At 54.0% G+C, this 19317-nt stretch overlaps 2 protein-coding genes across 3 annotated transcripts; both read right to left on the bottom strand.

The window, feature by feature from the left end:
* Nucleotides 1-359: 359 nt before the first annotated feature.
* Nucleotides 360-7742, bottom strand: NEIL1 (nei like DNA glycosylase 1). Its single transcript, XM_009199250.3, is given in 12 exon segments — nucleotides 360-639; nucleotides 786-951; nucleotides 1115-1176; nucleotides 1330-1357; nucleotides 1717-1844; nucleotides 2871-2970; nucleotides 3197-3260; nucleotides 3354-3473; nucleotides 6214-6655; nucleotides 6658-6668; nucleotides 7493-7652; nucleotides 7655-7742. Coding segments are annotated over 12 exon segments (1425 nt in total). The 5' UTR covers nucleotides 7728-7742; the 3' UTR covers nucleotides 360-568.
* Nucleotides 7743-12811: 5069 nt separating this feature from the next.
* Nucleotides 12812-17148, bottom strand: COMMD4 (COMM domain containing 4). 2 transcript variants are annotated; one of them, XM_003918930.5, is made up of 8 exons: nucleotides 17040-17148; nucleotides 14962-15033; nucleotides 14678-14743; nucleotides 14413-14452; nucleotides 13991-14110; nucleotides 13750-13830; nucleotides 13207-13383; nucleotides 12812-13120 (listed from the first exon to the last, which is right to left on the bottom strand). In XM_003918930.5, the coding sequence occupies exons 1-8, from the start codon at nucleotides 17040-17042 to the stop codon at nucleotides 13080-13082; spliced, it is 600 nt and encodes a 199-aa protein (XP_003918979.1). In that variant the 5' UTR covers nucleotides 17043-17148; the 3' UTR covers nucleotides 12812-13079. The 2 variants fall into 2 exon arrangements, with proteins under 2 accessions (XP_003918979.1, XP_009197513.1); XM_009199249.1 differs by lacking the exon at nucleotides 17040-17148 and adding an exon at nucleotides 17015-17035.
* Between the last annotated feature and the right edge of the window lie 2169 nt (nucleotides 17149-19317).

The raw sequence follows: 19317 nt of genomic DNA, 5'->3' as shown, positions 1-19317 counted from the left end.
AGAGACCATGAGTTGAGAAGCTCCCCTCTGTGCCAGCAGGCAAAGGGCCTGGGCCTGGGGCTGGGGAGGGGCCGAAGGGTGGGTTTTGCCTGGCTCCTGCCAGGATGGGAGAACAGCCCTGGACCCTGGAGAATCTGAACTGGAGGAGCTATGGCTCCTGGGCGGCCTGGGGCGAGGGTCTTTGTACCACCTCTGAGGGGCTGTCCCTGCAGAGGCAAACTGTCCTCTGATAGAGCCAGAGACTTGAGGACTGGTATGGGGGCTCAGTTTTGCCTTGTGAGGAGCTGGGCCTCCTGTCCCCAGGACTGGGCAGCAGGCCCTTCCTACCTAGCCATCTCAGACCAAGAGGTGCCAAGAAGTTCAAATTTATCAGTTTATTAAAAATGCAGCATTTTTCACATGAGCTTTAAAGATGTGGAAGGTGGGGTACAATTAAAAACATGAGAGTTGTGCAGGGAACAGCCATAGGGCCTGTTTGCACCTTCAGATATTGCCTGCTCCCAAGAATTCAGACCCCAAGATTCAGGGCAAGATAAGAAAGGGTGAGTGCAGCAAGGAGACCCTCCTGCTAAGAGGCTGAGGTCCCCTCTGGGTCCAAGGATGGGGTGTCAGCCTTGACCTTCCGGGGTCTGCGGTGGCCTGGGGGAAGAACAGGCAAGATGGTGAGCTCAGACTCCCAGGGGCTGCCGTGGCAGCCTCTCCCCCACCTTTGTTCACGCGCTCCTAGGCCACCATCCCATCCTCTCCTGTAGAGCCAGCTGCTGGGAGTGATGAGGAAAGCCCACCAGAAGCCGCCTGTCGCCCCTTTCTCCTCCCCTTCTTGGGCACTGTGGGAACTTCTGGGTCCTGCTGGAGGCTGGTCCCCTCAGGCCGCTGAGTTGCAGTCCTCTCAGGAAGGTCTCTCTTTGCCCTTCGTGTCCTGGAAAGGGCCTTGCTTGGAGGCGAAGGGTCCTGGATGGAGGAGACATGGGTCCCTGAGGGGCTCAGAGAGCAGTTTAGAGGTTGGTTAGGGCCCACTATTCCCCCCGCCCTCTTAGGGTAAGGCAGCTGCCTAGGAGGGGCAGCCAGGGCTAGAGAGTGCAGGGGAAGAGGAGGCGGGAGCAGGCAGCGATACCTCCACTCTGTTCTCAGGACTCGGCTGTGTGGCCTTGGATTTCTTTTTGCGGGATTTGCGCCCTGCAGGACACTGCTGTTGGAGTTGGAGGGTCCTATCCTGCCCAGGGGTGACTCCCAGGGTTGCAGGGGGATAGAGTGGAGAAGGGTGCTGTAGCCCTTGCAGGTGTGAAGTCCTTTCTGCTCTCTTAGCCTATTACATTAGGAGTAGCTTACCTTTGGGTGCCAAGGGTCCAGGATCCCCCTAAAATGGGATGGGGATAATTCAGGAATCAGCCTGGGTTGGCACAGGGGCAGTATTCCTTGGAGAGGTGGGACTCACACACACCCATCCAGATCAATGTAGCTTCTCCCCCAGGAAGCCTCTAAGACCTCTCCCATGTCAGAGTCCACATCAGCAAAGCTGCCCTGCCCTTGGGCTACTTCCACTAGCTGTGACCCTGGGACGCAAGGGAGGGGAGGGATGTGACCCTCAGGAACAGTGTGATCCTTGGAGGGTCTAGACAGGCCCTGAGTATCTCCACCCCAATTCTTGTGAGCCCACGTTTCCATGCGTCAGCTTCCTGGGGTCTCTGTTTGCCTGTGTGAACAGTAGGGCCCAACCTGGAACCAGATGGTACGGCCATGCCGGTCCTGCAGGGAGCTCATGCCTGGCATGCCATAGCAGCGCAGCCAGGCTCGAAAGGCGGCAAAGTCCTCCTCCCCGCTCTCTGACCCGTAGCCTTTGCCCCCTGTGGGACAGAGGAACAGGCAGAGATCAGAGGGCAGGCTCAGGTTGGGAGGAGTGGAGAGCCTGGTTAGACCTGGCCCAGACCTCAGCTACACAAGCTGATGGACTGAGTCAGGGGCCACACTCTCCCTCCTCTGGTGATGTGACCTCAGCTGGTTTCTTCCCACTCGGCCATGGGTTTCCCATCCTGGAGTGGGATTAAGAATCCTTGTCCTGGCCCTGTGCAGTGGCCCACACCTGTAATCCCAACACTTTGGGAAGCTTAGGTGGGAGGAGCCCTAGGGGCCAGGAGTTCAATACCAGCCTGGGCAACATAGGGAGATCCTGTCTCTACAAAAAAAAAAAAATTTAACAATTAGCCTGGTGTCGTGGTGTGAGCCTGTAGTCCTAGCTACTTAGAGGCAGAGGTGGGAGGATCACTTGAGCTCAGTTTGAGGCTAGTCCAGGCAACATGGCAAAAGATCCCATCTCTACCAAAAGTAATACATATACACGTGTGTGTGTGTGTGTGAATATATGAAAGAATCCCTGTCCTGCCTGTCTCATGGGCAGCTTGGAGGAAACACTATGTTTTGTTTTGTTTCGTTTCGTTTGAGATGGAGTTTTGCTCTTGTTGCCCAGGCTAGAGTGCAATGGTGTGATCTTGGCTCACTGCAACCTCCACCTCCTAGGTTTAAGCGATTTTCCTGCCTCATCCTCCCAAGTAACTGAGATTACAGGTGCCCACCACCATACCTGGCTAATCATTTGCATTTTTAGTAGAGATGGGATTTCACCATGTTGGCCAGGATAGTCTCGAACTCCTGACCTCAGGTGACCCACCCCACTCGGCCTCCCAAAGTGCTGGGATTACAGGCAGCCACTGCGTCCGGCCTGGAAACACTATTGACAAGTCAGGAGGCCTAGTCCATTGAATAACTAGGGCTACAAACTTCCAAATGAGTGAATCAGGCCCAGAGAGGGACAAGTGCCCCAGGGTTATACAATCATTTGCTGAAGCAGAGGTCACCGTCATCTTTGGCCTCACCCAACTGGACCACTTCCTTGGGCACTGAGTGGCATAGCTCCAGGAGGTCTGGATTCTGCAGCTTGGCCTTGATCTTCTGGCTGAGGGTCAGCTTCAGGCTCTGAGGAAGGGGCAGGGGCAGGGGCAGGGGCAGGACCTGTCTGTCAGTGGGGCAATGTAAAGGCAGCTGACCTTCCCTGTGAGCTTGGCCAGACCTTGGGTGGTTCATCCCCTCCCCACCCCCGTTGTTGAGCTAAGCTGGGGACACCTGACCCCACCCATCTCCTTGCCAGCCCACATGGACACCAGTGTGCCAGCACATGTGCTCCATCCCTCTCTGGGCTCACCGGCCTGCGCTGCTGCAGGGCCTCCAGGACCGAGCGGGCCTTCTCAAAGGGAGGGATCTTCAGCCTGTAGTGGGGGGAGGGGAAGCCATGCTAGGCAGTGGGGAATGTGGGCACACCTGGCCCACCCCAGTCCCCGTGCCCATGCCTGCTTGCTGACCGGTACAGGATCTCTGCCCGCAGATAGTTGCCAATGCCATTGAAGAACCTCTGGTCCAGGAGGGCCTCGCAGATGGGCCGGTCAAAGGCCTTGTCCGCTAGGTTTCGTAGCACATTCTCCCTGGAGGGACACAGTCTGGGTGCATAAGACCCATCCCCATTCTCCATGGGATGGGGAGAGGGGCTCAGAGAACCTGTTTCTGGGTGCAAGGGGAAGGAAACTGGGAGTTCCAGTTTCTCTTCTCCCTGCCCCAGTTTTCCTGTCTGTTAAATGGGAACATCATGGGATTTAAATTCATTGTGATAGGACGGCCGGGCACGGTGGATCACGCCTGTAATCTCAGCACTTTGGGAGGCCGTGGCAGGCAGATCACTTGAGGTCAGGAGGTCGAGACCAGCCTGGCCAACATAGTGAAACCCTGTCTCTACTAAAAATACAAAGTTAGCTAGGCATGATGGTGGGTGCCTGTAATCCCAGTTACTTGGGAGGCTGAAGCAGGAGAATCTCTGGAACCAGGGAGGTAGAGGTTGCAGTGAGCTGAGATCATGCCACTGCACTCCAGCCTGGGCCACAGAGTGAGACTCCATCTCAAAAAATAAAAACAAAATTAAAAATAAATTCATTGTGAAAGGTGAAAAATACTGATCTAAAGTAACGTGAGGCTGGTGTGGTGGCTCACACCTATAATCCCAGCAGTCTGGGAAGCTGAAGCAGGAGGATTGCTTCAGCCCAGGAGACCAGCCCGGGCAACAAGGAAGACTCCGTCTCTACCAAAAATTTTAAAAGTAGCCAGGGACTTAGTGGTGTGCTCGTGTGGTTCCAGCTACTCAGGCGGTTGAGGTAGGAGAATCACCTCAGCCCTGGAGGTTGAGGCTGCAATGAGCTGTGATGGCACCACTGCACTCCAGCCTGGGCAACAAAGTGAGACCCTTGTCTCAAAAAAAAAAGCAACATAAGGTTGTATATGAGGTTGTGAGTTTATCACCTCAGACTCCTCAGGACATGAGAACAGTGTGGCCACAGGACCTCAAGTGCGTTTGCAGTCTGGAGCTCCCTGTATAGCATTTGTGGTGGGTTAGAGACTATATGTGGGTTTGCCATTGTTAGGGTCCATTCTTCTCAAGATCCTGGATATTGTCTGGTTCTGTGCAGCAGATATGTGGGGTACCAGTGAGGGCCCTAGCAGCCCCCACCCCACCTCCAAGGGTCATGGGTGTCTCCTCCCCACAGTAAAGAGGATGCGCATCTTGTTTCTTTGTGGAAAAGGGTCGTGGCAAGACTGACTAGTGGGTGTGATGAGTGGACCAGAAGACAGAGTTCTGGGGTGAAGGTACAAGGGTAGCCTGGGAGGTGCCCTGATCCCTGTGGGAATCCAATCGCCACACGCCCCAGCTGGAGGACTAAGAAAACAGCCCAAATGCTCGCGGTTTGAGAGAAACTTCAGAGCCAGCTGGCAGAGTTAACTTGTGGCGTGACTCCCCAGGAAGGCTGAGGTTGGAGGAATCCAGAACCAAAGACAGATGTTTCCCTGGGGATGTGCTTGGGGTTCACACATGGGAAGGCCAGGAGTCAATGGCCTTCTAAGGCACCAGAGACATCCCCGACCCATCCCACAGGCATCCAAGTCCCCTAAGGGCCAACGGACACCCAGGGTCCCCCAGAAGGGGAGAACTTGCCAAGCCCACTCCAGGCCTCTGCATTTGTGACTCTTGTCAGTTCCAATGCCTTCCTCTGGCTGGCTCCTTCTCATCAGTCAGGCCTCAGCTCAAACCTCCCTAGAGTGGCCATTGCTAATGCACCCCCACCCTCGGCCAAGTCATCCTCTACCTCCTTCACCTGTTGGGTTTTCCTCAGGCATGGGTCCATTTCTCATTCCCCTACCCTATGTGAACATCAGTTCTGTGGGAGCAGGGGCCACATTCATCTTGTTCACTACTGTACCCCGAGCCCCTAGAACAAGGCCTGGCACGAAGCAGAGACTCATACACGTTTCTTCTTCAGAGGAAAGGAAATGGCCAACACTGTACCATCTGAGGTGACCTGCATCACATCCCAGGTGGGGCTGTTATACCCTCCTGCAGGCAGGGAAGCGGCACAGAGGAGACCACAGGACACAGAGTAGTGGGCAGGCCGGATGTGGGAGACCACAAAGCCCAAGACGGAAGCCATGTCATGAGGTAGTCCCCTCCCCATCCCCTTGAAACAATTCCTCTCAGCCTCACTTACCATGTTAAAGCCCCTCTACTTTCTCAGCCTCCTGGGAGCCCTGAGAGGTGGTGTGGGATTGTGAGTGGGAGCCCCAGCTTCTCTGACACTAACTGGCCACATGTCCTCAGGGCAGTGCCTACCCATCCTCCTCTTGACTCTCCTCTCTCCTCCCCCATCAGTTATTATTATCATTATTTTTTGAGACACAGTCATGCTCTGTTGCCCAGGTTGCAGTGGAGTGGTGCTATCTCGGCTCACTGCAACCCTGCCTCCCCGGCTCAAGCGATTTTATTGCCTCAGCCTGTAGCTGGGGTTACAGGCATGTGCCACCATGCCCGGCTAATTTTTGTATTTTCAGTAGAGACAGGGTTTCACCATGTTGGCCAGGCTGGTCTCGACCTGACCTTAAGTGATCTACCTGCCTCGGCCTCCCAAAATGCTGGGATTACAGACGTGAGCTACAACACCCGGCCTCCAATTAGTTTTGAGTTTCCATGTCCATTGGCTCAGGGAGCTGACCCAGGACAGGGACACTGTCTTGATCTGCAGATGAGGGGACTGAGGCCCAGAAGGGGCAGGGACTTGCCCTTTGTTGACCAAGAAGGCACTAACAGAGTGTGACTATGTTCATCACACCTGGTGCTGGCCCTACCTGAACTGCTCGTACTCCTGCAAGACACAGGGCCCGCGGCCTGGCTGCCACTTGCCCCCAAGGTCCCAGTGGCCAAACCGGCGGACGTCCACGAAACACAGGGCGAGCTGGGGGCCAGGCGGGGCCGTATAAAAGCGCAGGTGGGCATGGCGTGGCAGCTCCTCGCGGGGCACCAGCTGAAAAGAGCCGGACATGCCAAAGCGAAAGACCAGGGCCAGGGGCTCCTGTGGGGGCTGGGCCCCAGGCAGAGGGCTCAGTATCAGGCGCAGCTCCTTGCCGCGGGCTGAAGCTGAGATGCGGTAAGCACTGCTCTCAAAGGGCACCTCGGGGTTGCGGCTGACAGAGGACTTCTCCACGCAGCCGCCGAACACCAGCGCCCCGCAGGCCTCGTTCACAAACTGGCTGGCCAAGTGCAGCTCAGGGCCCTCAGGCATCCTGAGGGGGGCGGCGGAGTCCTGTTGGGGAGGAAGGTAGCAGGTGGAGCCCGGTGTGGACTTTGTGAGGTAGGGGCTGTCAGCCCCATTTTTAGAGGAGAACTCGGAGGGTCAGAGGGGCATGTGGCCAGCTGAGGCTGGCAGGAAAGTGCGGGCCTGGCCACTGCCCTGAATCCCCTACCCGGACAAGTGCCTGGAAAGCCCAGGGCACTGGGAGCTGGGGCTGCAGAGGGGGTAGGACTCTGCCTTGCTGCTAACCGCTTCCTTCCATGGGCTTCCGCCCCGTTTAGAGGAAAGTCCGAACCCTTGCGGGGCCGCGGCTGCAGCCTCACTTCTTCCGGGCTCCCCTCACTGATCTTATCTCCGCCTTGGCCCCTGCTGTCCCTCTGTCCTGGACACTTGAGGGAGACTTCCCGACCCCCCGTCTGAGGGGGCACCCCCTCCGCACACGCTGTCTCTTTCTCCGGGCCTTCCCACCATGTGAAAGGGTCTTAGAGTAGCGTGGCCGCCCCTCCCTGCGCCCCCCACCCCACCCACTTAGGACGCGCACCACCGAGGGAAAACGCAGCTCGGCCTGGCGCAAGGGAGCAGCGGGATCGGCCGCTAGGCCGCAGCGAGCCCCGGGCCTGCCCCACGGGCCGGACACCCCCGTGGCCGCCCCCGGGTCAGGGCAGGGGCCAGGACGAGGCGAGGGGTCTGCTGCCGTGCGCTGGAGCCGACCCCATGGCTCCGCAGGAGGACGGGGGGCACCAGGAAGGGCTTCCCGAGCTCCGGCCCCGGGCCCGGGGGAGGCAAAGGGCCCGCGGCAGCGCCTGGTCCCTGGGGTGGGGGTACCCACTCCTCACCTTCGCCCTCCCCGCTTTGCCACTTGCCTCTGTCCCCGGGCGGTTTGGGATCGGAGGCGAAGGTGTGCCTCAAGTGGAAGGGGGCACTTAGCGACGGCAGACGCCCGTATCTTGCCCCCTCCGCACCTGGGCGCCGCCCCTGGCCTGGCACCCACAGGTTCGTTTTCTGGGAGAACGTGAGGCTCCAAATCCTAGTTTGGGGGAGGAGCGGCGCTCTAGGGCCCGCCCTGCCCATGCCCCCGCTGCAACCCTGTCCTCGGTTAGTCCTGACTCCCCTCCTCCTCAGGGCCCCCCAAAGCCCATCCTCTTCTTAGCCCTATAGCGCACCCCCCGCACCCCGATCCTACACGCCCCCTCCCCGGGAACCCGCACTCCATTCCCCTCCTCGCCACTGCAGCCACTAAAGGGTTACGGCCAGGACGGGCGGCGCCCAGGAGCGCGCTGGGAGCCGCTGGGAGGTGTAGTCCTTCAGGGAGGCGATAGCGAGTCCTCGGGGTGGGGTCCCCGAGCTGGGGGGCGGGGGGCTTCCGGGCTGTGGGGCAGGCTTCGGGGCAGTTACCTGGCTGGGAGGTGGCGGAGGAACCTGACTTCCCACTGCCTGGCGCCGGCGGGATGCGGGCGCAGGTCTCAGGCTCCGGGTCGCCGCTGTCTCTGCGGTTGGGGGAAGTCACCCAGCTAGCCTGGGACAGGGTCGGCACCCCCAGGAGGAAACAGCAGCGACGAGCCAGAGCGGAGTCGCTTGCAGGTGCGCGCAGGGCGTGCACAGGTGCGCGGTACGCGCATGCCCTAGGGACTCGGTGGGGATCTTAAGCACCAACGAACAGTCAGACCTAACTCATAAACAAACATCATCACTGCCGGCCCGGTCAGAAGTGCAGCCAAGCAACAACAACAACAAAAAAGTGGGGGAGGCAGACCCATTTCAGATGGTTGTGTTGGAGAGAGTCTCTGAAATCAGAAGGCACCAGCCCGCAAAAAGGAAGAAACCCGACATGTTGGGCGGAAGGAACCGCCAGTGAAAAAGCCCTGCGGCGAGAAAGAGATTGGTCACTGAAAGAACTCAAAGAAGTCCTGTGTAGCTGGAGTGTAGCTGCCGGTAGTGATGGGAGGTGAAGATAGAGAAGCAAACAGGACCCAGGTCAGGTCCAGCTTATCCGGGTGTGGTGGTGGGCGCCTGTAGTCCCAGACACTCGGGAGGCTGAGGCAGGAGAATTGCTTGAACCTGGGAGGCGGAGGTTGCAGTGAGCCGAGATCGTGCCACTGCACTCCAGCCTAGCGACAGAGCGAGACTCCGTCTCATAAAACAAACAAACAAGGAAAAACACCCAGAAAGACAAATACCTCATGGTTCCACTTATATGAGGTATCTAAATAAACACATAGAAACGGCAAGTAGAATGGTGGTTGCCAGGAGCTGCCGGGAAGGAGGAAATGGGTAGTAGATATTCAATGAATATAAAGTTTTGGGGTTTTGGCCCGGCGCAGTGGCTGACGCCTGTAATCCTAACACTATGGGAGGCCGAGGGGGGGTGAATCACTTGAGGCCAGGAGTTCAAAACCAGCCTGGCCAACATGGGGGTTTGGTGAAACCCCGTCTTTACTAAAAATACAAAAATTCGCTTTGAGATCCTGTCTCAAAAGAAAATAAAATAAAAGTTTTAGGTTTTTGTTGTTGTTGTTGAGACAGGTCTCACTCTGTCACCCAGGCTGGAGTACAATGACGCAATCTTGGCTCACTGCAGCCTCGACCTCCCAGTAGCTAGGATTACAGGCGGGAGCCACCATGCCTAATTTTTTGTATATTTTAGTAGAGACAGGGTTTTACCACGTTGCCAAGACTGGTCTCGAACTCTTGACCTCAAGCGATCCACCCGCCTTGGCCTCCCAGAGTGTTGGGACTACAGGCGTGAGCCACCGTGTCCAGCCTGAAAGTGATTTTCTAATTGTCATTCTTAATATATTTGATAGAATCCATCTGTCAAGTATAGCTTTACCTCATTGACCAAGGCTATTTGGTTATCCTGACTAAAAAGACAGGATAAGCTCTTTTTTATTTATTTATTTTTTTTGAGACAGGGTCTCACTCTGTCACTCAAGGCTGGAGTGCAGTGGTGTGATCATTGTTCACTGCAACCTCGAACTCCTGGGCTCAGGTGATCCTCCAACCTCAGCGTCCTGAGTAGCTGGGACAATGGTGCATACCACCACACCTGACTAATTTTTGGGTTTTTTTTGTAGAGATGGGGTTTTTCCATGTTGCTCAGGCTAGTCTCCTTGTGATTTTTTTTATCACTTTGTTTATTTCCGGTTTTCATTTTTTTTTCTTCTTGCCCAACTGTGGCTAGTTGAACATTTTTTAGAATACCAGTTTGACTTACCTATAATTTTATTTTTAATTGACAAATAATAACTGTATACATTTATGGGGTACAGTGTGATGTTTTGTTACATGTATATATTATGGAATGATCAAATTGGCTGGGCACGGTAGCTCATGCCTGTAATCCCAGCACTGTGGGCGGCTGAGGCAGGTGGATCACCTGAGGTCAGAAGTTTAAAAACAGCCTGGCCAACATAGTGAAACCCTGTCTCTACAAAATATACAAAAAATTAGCCAGGGGTGATGGTGCATGCCTGTAGCCCCAGCTATTACAGAGGGTGAGGCAGTAGAATCACTTGAACTCGGGAGGTGGAGGCGGCAGTGAGCCGAGATCACTCCACTTCTCTCCAGCCTGGGCAACAGAGTGAGACTCCATCTCAAGAAAAAAGAAAAAACAACAAAAAAAGATCAAATCAGGCTAATTAGTATATCTATTACCTCAAATATCATTTATTTGTGATGAGAACATTTAAAACCCTCTTTTAGCTATTTTGAAATATACATGGTTATTAGCTAGTCACTACGCTGTGCAGTAAACCACCAGAACTTCCTCCTCCTAACTGGAACGTTGTACCTTTTGACCACAACCCACCCCTCTCTCCTCCAGCCTCTGCTAACCACCATTCTACTATCGACTTCTATGAATTTAGCTTTTTTTTTCTTTTGAGACAGGGTCTCACTCTGTTGCCCAAGCTGGAGTGCAGGAGCACTATCATGGTTCACTGCAGCCTTGACCTCCCTGGCTTAAGCAATCCTCCCACCTCAGCCTCCCAAGTAGCTGGTACTACAGGCATGTACCATCACACCCAGCTAATTTTGTTTATTTTTTATAGAGACAGGTTTGCCATGTTGCCTAGCCTGGTCTCAAACTCCTGGGCTTAAGCGATCCTCCCACCTTGGCTTCCCAAAGTGCTGGGATTACAGGCACGAGCCACTGCCCCAAGACTTCTTTTCAATTCCAGGCGTAAGTGAGGTGATGTGGTATGTGTCTCTGTGCCTGGCTTATTTCACTTAGCATCATGTTGTCTAGGTTTATCCATGTCACAAATGACAGAACCTTCTGCTTTCTAAGGGCTGAATAGTATTCCAACGTCTATATATACTTTTTTTTTTGAGACACGGTTTCAGCTCTGTTACCCAGGCTGGAGTGCAGAGGTATGATACAGCTCACTGCAGTCTCAAACTTCTGGGCTCAAGCGATTGATCCTCCCGCCTCAGCCTTCTGAGTAGCTGAGACTACAGGCATGCACCACCACGCCCACCTTTTATTTTTTTGTAGAGACTGAGTCTCCCTATGTTGCTCAGGCCAGGCACAAGGTCTAAAGCAATCCTCCCACCTCAGCCTCTCAAAGTGCTGGGATTACAGGCATGAGCCACTACACCTGGCCTTTAGTTATTATTTCTTTGAATACTTTTTCCATTCCACTCTCTTCCTCCTTAACCTTCTGAGACGCTAATCATGAATGTTAGCACTTTTGTGTAGTCCTACAGATCGGTGATGATCAGTTTTATGTGTCAACCTGACTGGGCCGTGGGGTCCAGATTCCAGGAATTTCTCTGCTGTGTGGAGCCTCAGGTCCTGAGGATCCCGGCCAGGATAGGCTGCCTTCTCTCCATCGCTCAGTCTTTTAGTTTGTTTTATATGTAACATCCAGGGTTGTTAACTGTACTTAGTGGGAGGAATAGGGAAAACACCTACTTCATTTTTCCAGAAGCAGAAGTCAGGAGTAGAGTCAGTACTTATCTCTTTTGATGTTCAAATTGTCTCATCTTTGGCCAGTGGAACAAGCGATTATTCTTTGAAAGGTTCCTTACACTGAAAGGTACTCCAGGCGGGTCCTCCTTGTACCCTCCATGTGCCAACTTTGGCATCAGCCTTTTCTACAAGGGGCCCTGGCTGGTCTGGGCCGGTCCTGGGAGCCCATCTGCCTTAGTCTTCTCGAGCTGCTATAACAATGCCACAGACCGGTGGCTTACACCACAGAGATTTCTTTCTCACAGTTCTGGAGGCTGGGAAGTTCAAGATCAAGGTGCCAGCAGACTCAGTTCCTGCTGACAGCCCTCATCCTGGCCTTGTAGACAGCCACCTTCTTGTTGTATGCTCACATGGTCCTTATCTGGTGGTGTGTGCATGTGGACAAAGGCTTCAGCATATGAATTCTGGAGGAACATGAACATTCAGTCCATAACATTGGCAGTGTTCCTCTTGCCAATGAGTGGTTCAGGCATGGTCGCTTCTCTCTTCCTAAAGAAGATGGCAGTGGCTAGGCGCAGTGGCTTACACGTATAATCCCAGCACTTTGGGAGGGCAAGGCAAGTGGATCACCTGAGGTCAAGACCGGCCCGACCAACATGGAGAAACCTCGTCTCTACTAAAAAAAAAAAAAATACAAAATTAGCTGGGAATGGTGGCACATGCCTGTAATCCCAGCTACTCAGGAGGCTGAGGCAGAAGAATCGCTTGAACCCAGGAGGCAGAGGTTGTGGTGAGCCGAGATCGCACCACTGTACTCCAGCCTGGGCAAGAAGAGTGAAACTCCGTCTCTAAATAAATAAGATGGCAGTGAAACCTGGGCAAGAAGAGCAAAACTCCATCTCTAAATAAATAAATAAATAAAAGATGGCAGTGAAACAAGGGCAATCTCCTTTCTGTACAAGGGGCATTTGGCTTTGGGGCGGCCAACTTGCTGCTAGCCTGAGGACATGGCCAGAGGGCAAAGACAGCAGAGCCAAGAGCATCCCAGGTCTGGGAGACAGAACCCTGATTTTCCTCTCATTAGACAAGCAGATGCATTTTGGTCCTCAGTTGGCCTCACCTGTGACCTCCTTCAATCAGCAACTGAGAAAAGAAAATGAGCGATGGACCAAGGAGGCCTGTATGTCACTTGTTTCTCTCACCAAAACCCTTGATCTGAACCCAAACAGAACCCCTGCACACATTCCTTTATACTTCTGTTTATTTTTCCTGCTCATGAAAACAGCCAACAATTGCCTTTCGAGGGAAGGGAAGGTAATGCTGGGAAACGTCCTCAGGAGCCCTGAGCCGAGTTCTCAAGAGAGAAGTGAGGCAGCTGGGGATCTGGGAGGCCAGAGTCCAGGCCAGGACCTCGGCATCCTAGAACTAGGGCTGCCTCCTGAAGAGCAGTTCAGAGGGAGTGATTCCATACAGGCAGGGCGGCTTCACACAGGCCTGGAGTGCCCTTCTCCTCAGCCCAGGGAGCTCATTAGGGTCTGGGCCTGCTTCAGTTCTGTAGAGGGAAGAGGTGAGCAGCCGGGAGGCAGTCAGGCAGGATCTGGGAGAGCCTCTCACCCGTTGAGGAAAGCTGAGCCTCACCTGTCAGGAGGACCTGGAACTTGTCTGCTGAGAGGGACATGGCAACAGGCTGGGCTGGGGTCCCTGGGGCAGCTGCCACCTCCAGCCGCAGGTGCACCATGGGCTCTTCCACGGACCGCAGCAGGCTGGAGCTCAGGGTGTAGTCCACCCGCCAGCCCACGCCTGCCAACCTATTCACTGTGAGATAGGGTGGGTGGCTCTCAGGACCAAAGGCAGGCAAGCCAAGTGGCTCTCAGCTGACACCCTGGCTAAGCTCTCAACCCTTCAAGGCTATGTGGCCTCTAAGAAGCTCCCATCCTGCTGACCCAGGCTCATAACAGGGCAGGTGCCCAATAATCAGTTCGGATCACCTACAGCAGACCTCAGTGGCAAGAGGTCTTGGCTGGACTCTGGACTGGAGTCAGGAGACCCAGGGCCAGGTCCCAGCTCTATGGCTGCTAGTAACCATGTGACCATGGTTAAGTCATCTCCCTGGAACTAGCACTTTGCATGCTGCATGCACCTTCTAGAATGAGCCCAGACCCTGGCTGGCCTCATACTTACTGCGTAGGCTGCAGACCCGCAAGTGCTTCTGCAAGGGGCTTTGCTTCTCCTCATAACAGCGGCACAGGCTGGCCGCGTGCTCTGGGGGTAGAACGGAGTAGCTCTGGAGGTAGCAGGTGGGGGCTGGGCTTGGGTTCCTGGCCCAGACAGGGCAGGGTACACCATAGGGTCACAGGGCCTGGCCCCCTCTCTAGCAGCCCTTGGCCCACAGGCTGCCCAGCTGCCCACCCACAACCCATACCTTTGGGCAGCCCCAGCTGCTGCAGTTCACTGGACAAAGATTCGCCATCGACACTGTGCTTGGCCGCACTGGAGAGGATGAAACTCAGCACTGCCACTGTGGCCTTCACATCGCCTGACTCTGAAGGACCCGTGGGTGGGACAGAGGGTGTCGCTGTGGCCCCAGCCACCTCCCTGTTTCCCTATTAACTTCAGCTCAAAGCTCCCAGGCCTCCTGGAGCCACAGGCACTGCTCCTGCTCCACCAGGAGCTGGCAGAGAACAGGAAGGTGGGACTGTCAATGTCTTTCTTTCCCTCATGCTTCTCCACTAGGGAAGGTAAGTTAACGATGCAGCAGGGAGGGGTGGGGGGGTCCCTCTATACCAGGCACCAGGCCAAGGTCCCAGGGTTGCCTGGGGCCTGTGGACTCAGCGGGGTACTCACCAAACTTGGTGTCAGCCGTGAGCTTCAGGATCTTCTCATACTATAGGGAAAGGAGACCTTCAGGGGGTGCCAGGCCCGTGCTCACCAGCCCCTCACCCCCAGCTTGGGTCCTGTGATAAGGAACAGACAGGCTGGAAAGAAGTATGGGAGGTGCCTAGAGAGGTTGACAGGCTGGGTCACCTGTCTCCCTGGGCCTAGTGCAGAGCTTCAGGGCACTGGGGGTCATAAGGTCATGGGACAATGGGGTGCTGGGTCTTGTACTCACATCAATTCCCTGCCCGAGCAGCTCCTTTAGTACCTGGCTGCAGAGAAGCCGCAACTTCACAGAGGACTGGAAGGGAAGTCCTTACATCAGCCAGGCTGGCGAACCTCACCCCTCCTTCCTGGGGACTGGCTCAGAGCAGGCCAGCCGCTGATCACGGTCACAAAGCATGATAGCACAGGCTGAGAGCACTGAGGCCCTAACCCCAGAAACCTCACCATCCTCTACACCCACAATCCCCAGCCCAGCGCCCCTCCTCCACCCAGACTAGACCCTGTGCACTCAACCATCTTGGCCAGCGTGCTGATCTCAGCCAGGACCCAGTCGGGACAGTCCAGATCACCACAGAACCGGAACCTCTGCAAGGGAGGGAGGCAGGTAATCAGGCTGGAGGGAGGGCTGAGGTGTGGCCAGGATCCGTGTGTCTCCCACACTGCTGCCCAGCAGGGACCCCTGGTCCCCATCATAGGTGGATACCCTCTGGCCTCTTGTTCTCCCCTATCACCAGGCTGTTGAGTGAACTCTCTCCTGACCCACCCTGCCACCAAACCCTGCTCCGAGGTCTACTCCAGGCATCTGTCTGCTCAGCAAACATCAATCGAGCACCTTCTCTGTACTAGCTCCCACTCTTAAGTGCTAGGGGTACTGCAGGGGATAAAACAAAGTCCTCTGCCTCACACAGATGAGTGACCTCTCTCCCCTCTTCCCCATACCCACACAACTCCAGCCACTCCGGCTTCCCTGCTGCTGCTCAGGGACACCAGCCTTGCTCCTGCCTCCATGCCTGCTGCACTCTGTGTGGCTTGGTATCCCTTTTTTTTTTTTTTTTTTTTTTTGAGACAGAGTTTCACTCTTGTTGCCCAGGCTGGAATGCAATGGTGCAATCTCCGCTTCCCAGGTTCAAGTGATTCTCCTGCCTCAGCCTCCCAAGTAGCTGGGATTACAGGCATGTGCCACCACACCCAGCTAATTTTGTATTTTTAGTAGAGACAGGGTTTCACCATGTTGGCCAGGCTGGTTTTGAACTCCCGACCTCAGTTGATCCGCCCGTCTCAGCCTCCCAAAGTGTTGTGATTACTGGCATGAGCCAGTGGCTTGCTATCCTTTAAGTGACACCTCATCAGATCAGCCCTTCTTTTTTAAAAAAATAAAAAATAAAAAAATAAGACAGAGTCTCCCTCCGTTGCCCAGGCCATGCTGGTCTCAAACTCCTCACCTCAGGTGATCCACCCTCTTTACCCTCCCAAAGTGCTAGGATTACAGGCATGAGCCACCGCGCCCGGCCAGGACAGCCCTTCTTTATTATACTTCTTAAAATAGCCCCTCACACAAAGAAATTTTGGGGGCGCGTGGATATATTCATTATCTTGATTGTGGTGATCCAAGAGCCAGGAAGATTTGATCTTTACTTATGCAACCTCATCTTTCCCTAACCTCCAGATGATACTCTCCCAGCTATGGGAAATGCATGCATTCCTGGGGAGCCATGCTCTCTCTAACCTGGTCTCTGCACATGCTGTTCCCTGTCTGAAGACACACGCCTCCCACCCTTGCCTCCCAACCCCTGGTACACAAACTGTACTTCAGCCAGCCAGCTCCTGCCATCCGCCTTTAAGGTTGATGGCACCCTCAGGGAGCCCCCCTTAGCACTACACACAAGGCGTGGTTAGGTCTCTGCCCCCGGAGCCTTAACTATGACTGCCAGTTCAAGCCTCCGATTTCCCCTTCCCCAGGCAGCTCAAGTCCTCCCAGTGCCTAGCACACTTCACGGTATAGACTAGGCACTTAGAACGTATGGATGGATGGGGATGGATGGGGATGGATGGGGATGGATGGGGAGATGGATGGGTGGGGGGGGGGGGGGGGGGAGGGGTGGATGGATCTCAACCCCAGAACTACTACTTTCTGGCTCTGGAAAGAGCGGAGGGGCTTCCTAACAGTGTGCAAGAGTGAGCCTGAGTCTAAGCACATTCTTGTCTAAGTCCCACAGCAGGGCTGGGGAAGGGGGTGTCCTTGGGAGGTCCTCTTGGAGCTGGGGAAGACCTGAAAGGACTCCCAGCTCGAGATAAGCCCTAGTTCCTGCCCCGGGAGACAGGGGCCCTTCCTTTCGCTAGGGAAGCACAGGGACTCTAAGCCGACCCACCTGCTCTGTCTTACCCGCCCCCCACCCCCGCCTCCGGCTCGGGAGCGGGATGGCGGTGGACTTTTCTCTACCAGACCCACAGCCCTCACGCCCGCACACACTGTGTTTGCCCAGAGGCCAGGACAGACAACCCCCCCCCCCCGCCCCCGTTTCCGGAGCCACTTGGCGCCCCCTCATTCCCGCTCCAGCAACCTAACCCTCGCTTAGTCCCTGGTGCCTCACCATCGCGCCAGGAAGCTAGGGCCCGGGAATTCCTTTTTCCGGTCCTGCAGGGTCAGCTGAGTCGATGATCACGTGACTGGGACTAACCGCCTCTGGGAGGGCGGGGCCTGCTCGAGTGAGACTGGGAGCGGACCGCAGCCCACTGGAGGTTCCCGCAGCGAACTGCTGGCGTCTCCTCTTCTGTCTCCCAGAATCCTTCCCTGGACAAAACTGGCGCCAACCGCCAGTTTAACTGAGGACTGAATTAAGACATTAGGAAAGACAGTGGAAGTTATTTCATTTGTTTAACTTAAGGGGGTAGGATCCTGGGAGCCAGGGAGATTCAGGTCATTGCCATGTTTTCCACTGTTAAGCAAATAGTATTATACACAGCTGCGGGCTGTGGCAAAAGACATTTTAAAAACTGTTGAAATGTACTACATATACAGAAAATTGTACCTATTATAAATATAAAGCTTAATGTTTTCGTCAACTGTGGAGCTCACATAACCAGCACCCAGATAAGGAAATAACCAGATAACTTCTTCAAGTGCATGGGTATTTTATTTCATTTTGATGAATCTTCTAGGTGCCTAGCAAAAAGGGCTGTTGTAATTAACATACTCAGGAAACCGCCCTACAGCTTCAACATCAATAGATGCTTATCTTAATTTTTGGCAATCTGATGGGGAAGAAAAATAAGTTGCTTAGATTGCATTGGTAGTCTGCTTACTGGTAACTGAGCAAATGCGTAGACTAGAACAACTAAGTTTCCGACATTGACTTGAAGAGGCAAAAACAGAAAGATAAAACAACAAAAATACATTAGAGAATAGACCAATAACCAAAGAAGAAATTGAAAACAGTCGTCCCTTGGTAACCTCAGGATGTTGGTTCCAGGACCCCAGAGATACCAAAATTCACAGATGCTCAAGTCCCTGATATAATATGGCATAGTATTTGCATATAACCTATACACATCCTTCCGTATACTTTAAATCATCTCTATATTACTATAATACCTAATACAACGTAAATGCTTTGTGAATAGCTGTTATAAAGTTTAAAAAATTTTTATTTTTGAGACAGAGTCTTGCTCTGTCGCCCAGGCTGGAGTGCAGTGGCAGTGATCTCCGCTCACTGCCAGCTCTGCCTTCCGGGTTCATGCCATTCTCCTGCCTCAGCCTCCAGAGTAGCTGGGACTACAGGCACCTGCCACTGCACCCAGCCTGTGTTTTTTTTTTAATTGTTTTACTTTTTTCCAAATATTTTCGATGCACAGTTGGTTAAATCCAACGATCCAGAACCCGAGGATACAGAGGGCTGACCCTAGTTTGAGCTCTGTCCTCAATTCCATGCCCATCCCGTGCACCAGGTGCAGCTGGTTTTATTGTTGCAGGCTTTCAAGTCTTCAAAAGACAGAGCTCATGACAAGTAAACTGCTCTCTAGAATAGAAAGAAATGGAAAGTGTCCCAATTCATGGTAAAATTGAGCTCATTTCCAAAGAGTTCTTTTTTTTTTTTTGAGAGGGAGTCTGGCTGTGTCGCCCAGGCTGGAGTGCAGTGGCCGGATCTCAGCTCACTGCAAACTCCACCTCCCGGGTAGCTGGGACTACAGGTGCCCGCCACCTCGCCCTGCTAGTTTTTCGTATTTCTTTTTAGTAGAGAGGGTGTTTCACCAGATTAGCCAGGATGGTCTCGATCTCCTGACCTTGTGATCCGCCCGTCTCGGCCTCCCAAAGTGCTGGGATTACAGGCTTGAGCCACCGCGCCCGGCCCCGAAGAGTTCTTTTACAAATCATAACCACTAGCCTGTTGAAAACAACAGTACATTAAGTTACTAGACTATCCTATACCATGTCAAAATTTTTTTTAAGAACATAAGACCTGTAACCATAGCACTTTGGCAGGCCAAGGCCAGTGGATCGCTTGAACCCAGGAGTTCTAGACCAGCTTGCACAACATAGGGAGACCCCAATCTCTACAAAACATTACCCACTTGTGCTGGTGCACATGTGTCGTAAGAGACTGACGTGAGAGGATCTCTTGAGCCTGGGAGGTGGAGGCTGCAGTGGACCATGATGGTGCCACTATTCTCCATCCAGCCTGAGCGACAGAATGAGAGTATCTCAAAAAAAAAAAAAGAAAGAAAGAAAGAAAAAGGCTGGGCACAGTGGCTCATGCCTGTAATCCTAGCACTTTGGGAGGCCAAGGCAGGCAGATCACCTGAGGTCAGGAGTTTGAGACCAGTGGCCTGACCAACATGGCAAAACCTCGTCTCTACTGGAAAAAAAAAAAA

The sequence above is a fragment of the Papio anubis genome, chromosome 7, assembly GCF_008728515.1.
Source record: "Papio anubis isolate 15944 chromosome 7, Panubis1.0, whole genome shotgun sequence".
NCBI lineage: Eukaryota > Metazoa > Chordata > Mammalia > Primates > Cercopithecidae > Papio > Papio anubis.
The sequence above is the reverse complement of the archived record's forward strand: the minus strand, read 5'-3'. Positions and strand labels throughout refer to the sequence as shown.